Below are 7,269 nucleotides of genomic sequence, written 5' to 3' on the forward strand. Positions count from 1 at the left end.
GAAGCTGTGTCTGGAACACAAACAGGAATCATTCATTCCTCTGGGGTTTAAGGGTAATCTGCGCACATGCGTGTAAACTTGGCAGGTCCATAATGTTGCAGTAATAAACTTACAACAGCAAATACATTTTGAAATTTGAAGTGCACGCAGGATCACACACACACACACACACACACACACACACACACACACACACACACACACACACACACACACACACACACACACACACACACACACACACACACACACGATCAGAGAGAGCATAGAGGTAAGGCGAACCCATGATGGAAGCGCAGAAAGCTCCCAAGGCTAAACATACATTAAGAAAATCCATTTTCAAGTCTGCTTGAACCCGAGATTTTTTAAAACCCCAAGAAAGTTAATACCTGCTTTGAAAATAACCCGCACACAAACGGTGAAATTGCATGCTAAATCCTTCCAAAAACCCTCTTGCAAGGAATCCATTATGGGTGTGAATAAAATAGCTTCCTGATGGATTTCTACCACCCTCGAGAACCAATGCTATTAGAGGCAACCTTTTTTCCCTGGCAATGCAAACGCCGAATCTTCCACCTCGACAAACATCGAACGATCACATTATTTGCACTGTGGACGGTGCTCAGACAGAACAGGCCCCGTCATCACACCGAAGGTTTGCGCAATGCCGAGATGCCTTGTCCAAAATAGGTGGAAAAGACCATGCTCAAGAGGAGGGTTTATGTTTACTTTGAAAAATCCCCCATCGGCTTTAAAGTCGATAAAACGTGCAAAGCAAGTGCCGTTGAATGAAAATCAGTGTGACGATCAAACGCGACGAAAAGGCTTACAGGACATATCATTGGCAATGGAAGACGACTCGAAGGTCATCAAAAGCAAAGGGAAAGACAGAAACAGAAAAATAAGGAAAAAAGACTGACCGAGAACGTTTCCTGCTGGCACTTCCTCCAGAGCCTCGAGTTCCCGGCCCATGAGCAAAAACAAGTCATCCAAAACGCACAACCTGAGATGATTCATTCCAGCAGGGCATTCGGGCAGAGCGTAGCTCTCTGGTAGCTGTGGGCATGAAAAGGACAGAGCACCTTGTGAGCCGAATCGTCAGAAGCAGTTTCTGCGCCGGAGAAATACCAACGGAGAAGTGGGATTTACAAGCCGCATCTGATCGAGTAAAAGGCACGAAAGTCATTCAATGGAGTGTCCATGTTTACATCTTTATCGTGAGATATTGAAAGCTCCAAGTTGGCTCTGGCCAATAATAATGTGCAGAATGGATGTGGCTTTTTTTTTGATAATTCTCGATGTGCAGACCTTGATAAATAGGAAAACACGTTCGGTTAAAGGAACATCTATTTTAAACGAATGTTTAATGCCTCTGACTGCTCTCACTATTGATTCAGTGGGAAAACAAAAGTAAAGGATATTACAAAGAAAAACTAATTAAATAAATAGCTTGACTATTAAAAGCTATTACTTATGGTTTGAAGCAAGGATGAATCCTCCAATCGCTCGGTCTGGCGTTTCTGTCTGCATCTCCTCGAAGTATTACTTCACTTTGCGAACATTATAGGATTACCTTTTAGTACCCTAAACAGACAGCATTACGGAGTGCAAATGCCCGACAAGAGGGTGGTGTATTGTGATGAAATGTTAATTGTTATAAACGTCATGACAATCGCCATGGAAATCATCCTCACAGGAAGCTGCCACCTAGTGCATCATTTTAACAGAACAGGTAATGCATGGAGTTTGTTGACATTTCCAGCTTGACAAAATGTGCTCAAAAGGATGATGTTATTATGAGGTCATCGTACATCTACTCTCGATTCCCAGTTCGACATGACTGCTAACCCCCTTCTAAGAGGCACGTGGAGTGTGACACATGCTCATTGGCACGAACGTTAGGTTTTTTTTCCCTGTTCCCCAACACCGCGGTTGCACACACTCACCTGAACACCATTGATGGGATTGTACTTGGGACCCATGACATAAAGGCGTTGCCCGCGCCGCACTGTGCCGCTGTACACCCGTGCAAATGCAATGAAGCATTGTGCGGGTCCTTCGTCACCTGTGTCCGTCCTGCCAGGTTGTTCCAAGTTTACGTCTGCAGAAAGCAAGGTGTGTGCACACCGTCACAAGGATACACAAGGAACCGAGGCGATTTGGCCCATCAAGCTTGCACTACATGTCGACAACATTAATTAAATCTAACCGGAAGGACAACCTGCATCTGGCAATTGGCGAGTTCACAATTAAACCTGTATATGGCACTTGGATATCTCACAAATAGCTGTCATGGACCCGTGGCTCGATCATCATTATATTTTCCATTCTGCAAACTTTCAGCACTACAGGCCTCGAGTTCCAATCAACATCCTCTGGTCTGCGTGCTATTGGCGTCGGATGCCCGAGCGTTTAGTCAGCAATGATACCGTGGAGAAGACATATTAGTGGTCGGGTTGCTAAGAGACATCATTCCACTGCGAGCCAAATGACAATTTGTCAAAACCCCACATGTCTGCCAACAAGCTGTGGGCAAAAAAAGCATTACTTCCCCATTACGAAAGCTTCATTCTGCTGACGAAGGCCTGTTTTTGCACTAACCGTGGCTTACCACAGCTCGACAAAATGGCAAGCATCCACAAAAGGACAAGCACATGACATTTATAGCCGTGCCAATTATAAACAACACAAAAGTCACAAGAAAAGTGGCGTTCATTCGATTTACAAATACAGATGTTGAGGCAGAGAGCATAGAGATCATGGAAGAGCATAGAGATTGCCACAACGTGTTCTTAACAACAAAACACCCTTCGGGTCGTACCAATACAATTGGACGGGTGGATCAATGCCCCGTACCTTCACCGCGTTCTCGTGCGGGTGAAGAGCTCTCTGCCCGGTCCTTGGATGTGCTATGGCTCCGAGCCAGCCGATCTGCATGCCTGCATTTCGCTTGCTCTTTCCTCTGGCTTAGCTCCTCTTGTGTCAATGGCCTATGGGTCATACAAACAACCACTGATCACCAAAATTACGGCAACCCTTCTCAACTAAATGTTCTGTCGGGTGGGAAATGCCCAACATTGTCTCTCTCATAATCACCAGTCTCTACCCACAAATCCTTTTTCACAAATGGGGCCGGTTGATCATAATTGGTACTTGTTTCATATGAACATACAAGTTTCCCCCTTTCAAGACAAAACCCAAAAATGGACTGCTTGTAGATGAATGAAAATAGCTTGGCGAGATACGTTGCCGTTTTGTACAGGATATTCAAGAGCATTAGACGAGCATTAGAGGAGCAATCTCAAGTGGTGACACATACAATCCACGTGGCAAGTACCCAAACTTCCTCCTCGGGAGTGAAAGATAATATTAATCATCATAATCTTCATTAATTGCCACTTAATGCTTTTCAGTAGAAATGAAAACAATGCACAAAGGCTATTCACTGTTTCATTACAAACCAAGTGCCGCTAAATGGCTTCTTTCAAATGATTTAGTTTTAAACTTCCCTGATAACAATGCGCTCAAAATTAGAACCACATGCCGCCTCCAATTCCCCGCGCCACGGCTTTTTAGAGACTCCCCCCTGGGCAGACATCTGCCCGATGGGTGATTTCACAAGAATTGGTAATTAACTGCGATTAGATGAACCACGGTTGCAATTCTCAGGATGGCGACGTCACCTAAAGTGCAAGCAAATCACGAGCTGGTTCCAGACTTGGCCGAGCATGCATTGGGCCTCAGCAGTTGCATTCCAAAGGACCTCCAATATCACACAAACACTTTGGGAAACATAAGTGGACCAAATCTCACAGCATTTTTGTTTTAAATCTTCCAAACACCTTTGAGGGCATAATGAAATACGTGAAGTCAATTTTTTGTGCAAATCAATCTGAGGAATGTAGGCAGAGATGTCTGAAATGAGCGGCATTTCAGTGGCAACACAACGATCTCTTTGGCATTACCATCAGCTGGAATTGAACAAGAAAGCTCCGGGATACCAGTTCTGTGCTCTCAACACCAGGCCACCAATCACATAAAGTTTACCAACTGTTTTCAATGAATGAGTTTTCAGAAGGGAACCTTTTGCATTGATAAAATAACCAGCAATCAAATTTCTCAGACTTCTATCTGCCCCTCAAACTGACAAGAGAGAAAGACGCGCAGGCCACGTTGGCGAGTTACTATCTGCAAGTGACAAAGATGGCTCTTTAACTTGCGGGTTGTCCACTTACACAGTGAAAATGATGTATTTCGTTCAACACACAAATTGCAGCCTCAAAGGTCTGTTGAAACTCTTACAACAGCCTCATCACAAATCTTTCATCATCAAATCTCTACAGGACAGAGCAAATGTGAGAATGCATCACGAGTACAACAGCAGCCTTTTCATGGAAAAGCACAATGCCGTGGATAAATAGAGCTCAGATAGTCCAGCTGTGCACACTAATATTGCAAGAAAGGCCTCATGACAGAACAATTATCAGGAATTCTAAAAGTGGTTCGACCAATCAGCAATCCACAACTCAACGCCATTGTACTACCAGAGCTAGAAAACACACTGCAATGTCACATGAATAGTCCCAGGTGGGACAGACGCTCATCTCCCGATGGAGGGTGGTCGTAGTTGGGGTGCTTCAGGTGATAAAGTTGATTTTCAGTTTCAATCAATGGAAAATTAGGGGTCCATGGGGGCTGAAAGGCCTGATAAGATGACTGTATTCGTGCAGTGAAATATATGTAGGATGAGCGAGTCCTGAATTGATGAGAAACGTTCCATTCGTTTTTGTCCAGTGAAATGACCCTTAAACCCTTTTATATGGTAAAGGGGGGGAAAAGGGTTGAAGTGGTCTAAAGTGTGTAAGGGTCTAAAGAGTGTAAAGATGCGTGACGGGGTACATGAGTCCATCCCAGGGGGTTCGTGAGACGTTTCTGAAAGTCAAAACTAGAGTACAAACAATGCTACTTTATCTAAATTTCACACACGTGATATGAGACCACGTTCAATAAGCTATAATTGGTAGCGCTTGTACGTCAGACGAGACCACTAAGCGTACTCCGACCCTTTCTCGGAATTAAGCGCGCACGCGTATTTGACAGACGCCATTTTCCAGTTATGGCACCATTTTCAAAAGATAGAAATTGCAATCGGAAGCCCTAATACTGGCATATATTTTTATATAAAATGTATCAAATAAACATATAATTTATAGAAAATGTATCTTATATCATATAATTTATCTCAACATCATTTTTTTTTTCAGACCGCAATCCATAATGTTTAAGAAGCGCAAATACGATGATTCGTACATCAAGTGGGGGTTCACGAAGTTTGTGGAGAAGGATGGGACTGAACGTCCGCAATGCGTTCCGTGCTACAAAGTGCTAGCAAAGGCATCGATGAAGCCATCGAAGCGAAAAGCCCACCTCGCCAGCTCCCATCCGACTCATCAGAACGATTCTGAAGACGCGTTCCGAAGCAAGAAACCAAGCTTCATGGCGAAGGGTACCTTGACTCGGCACGGGTTCCAACCGTCGACGAAGCCTATCCTTGAAGCCTCCTACGAAGTAGCGCTCCTCATTGCAAAAGAGAAAAAGGCTGATACGATTGGCGAAACGCTTGTAAAGCCCTGCACTGTGGTGATGGCAAACTTGGTTTGCAGACCCGAGGAGGCCAAGAAACTCAAGAGTGTTCCCCTGTGCAACAACACCATCAAGCGCAGAATTGAAGACATGTCAAAGGATATTGTGGCTCAGGTCACACAAGAACTCCGGGAATCGCGCTGCCGTTTCAGCTTGCAACTTGACGAATCCACCGATGCAGCGAGCTGCAGTCAATTGCTGGTTTTTGCACGCTACTTGGCGGGATTTGCTGTGAAGGAAGAGTTCCTGTTCTGTTCTCCTCTCAAAACAACAACCAAATCAGAGGACATTATGAATATCGTGAACCATTTCATGGAAGAAAACGGCATCGAGTGGACGAAGGTCGGATCGTTGTGTACGGATGGGGCCCCAGCGATGATGGGAAAGCGATCCGGGTTCATTGCGCTGGTGAAAGACAAGTGCCCAGACGTCATAGTGACACACTGTGTGCTCTATCGCCACACCCTTGCGACCAAGACGCTCCCCAAGGAGCTCGGTGATGTAATGGCTATCGTTGTCACAGTAGTGAACTTCATCCGTGCTCGGGCTCTCAACCACCACCTCTTCCAGGTCTTCTGTGAAGACATCGGTGCTGCATACACTCATCTTATGTACTACACCGAGGTGCGTTGGTTATCCCGGGGCCGAATTCTGAACCGCGTCCTCCAGCTGCGCCAGGAGATTGAAATTTTCCTGCGTGAGAAAGGCAACGACGTGGCGGACTACTTCGGCGACCCTGTCTTCGTCGCGAGGCTTGCGTACATCAGCGACATTTTCGGGCACCTTAACGCTCTCAACACATCACTTTAAGGGAGCAGCCTCACGATCGTCGAAGCAGCGGAACGGATCAACTCGCTTCAAGAAAAGCTGCGGCTTTGGAGCAACCACGTGGAGAAGCGGTCATTCGTCAACTTCCCGGAGCTCCCTCAAATCCTTGCGGATGACGACGCTCAGAATGATCTCTGCTCCACGCTTGTCGTCGACATGAAGGGTCATCTGAAGTCTCTGTCTGACAGTTTTGATGGATACTTTCCGAATCTGTCGGTCGATTCGTGGATACAGGATCCTTTCACGATTCTAATTGACGACATCGACGACGACAACGAGCTCAAGGATGATCTGATCGAGCAGAAGGCCTCTGGCCGCCTGAAGATGCAGTTCTCCACCGTCGCCCGTCCCTCGGAGTTTTGGGCAAGCAACTACGAGGCCTTCCCCAATCTAGCGGCGAAAGCGCTCCGAATGACACTGCCTTTCGTCATGGCCTACCTCTGCAAAGCCGGGTTCTGAGCGTTGGTAGTCATAAAAACAAAGCTGCGGGCACGCCTTGACAGCGGCTCCGACATGAGGGTAGCCCTCTCCAAGCAGCTCCGAGGATCAAACGCCTCGTGGAGGAAAAACAGGAGCATCCGTCTCATCGTGTGTGATGGGTGATCGATGCGTGATACAATTTGTGATCTGATCTTGAAGTTTCCGAATAAATATTTGTTCATCTCTTGTTTTTTTTTTCATTACAATATTACACGATGAACTTGATCTTTTACGAAGCACTGTTACGTGTATTATAGCATAATAATAACTCAGATCATGTCTCGAAAAGTTGGGGCTTCGTGGACACCTCTGACATCC

At 45.7% G+C, this 7,269-nt stretch overlaps 1 protein-coding gene across 6 annotated transcripts in view; it reads right to left on the reverse strand.

The window, feature by feature from the left end:
* Window positions 1–7,269, reverse strand: part of EFL1 (elongation factor like GTPase 1) — a 123,762-nt gene that overhangs the window by 67,847 nt on the left and 48,646 nt on the right. For all 6 annotated transcript variants that reach the window (XM_085850027.1, XM_085850032.1, XM_085850028.1 and 3 more), the window contains 3 exons: window positions 2,857–2,990; window positions 1,947–2,101; window positions 921–1,056 (listed from right to left, as the gene is read on the reverse strand). In XM_085850027.1, coding sequence (XP_085706153.1) covers window positions 921–1,056; window positions 1,947–2,101; window positions 2,857–2,990 — 425 coding nt within the window. The remainder of the gene's footprint in view (window positions 1–920; window positions 1,057–1,946; window positions 2,102–2,856; window positions 2,991–7,269) is intronic.

This window comes from Eptatretus burgeri, chromosome 12, assembly GCF_056783735.1.
Source record: "Eptatretus burgeri isolate ZD-2024b chromosome 12, Ebu_testis_v1, whole genome shotgun sequence".
In the NCBI taxonomy this organism is placed as follows: domain Eukaryota; kingdom Metazoa; phylum Chordata; class Myxini; order Myxiniformes; family Myxinidae; genus Eptatretus; species Eptatretus burgeri.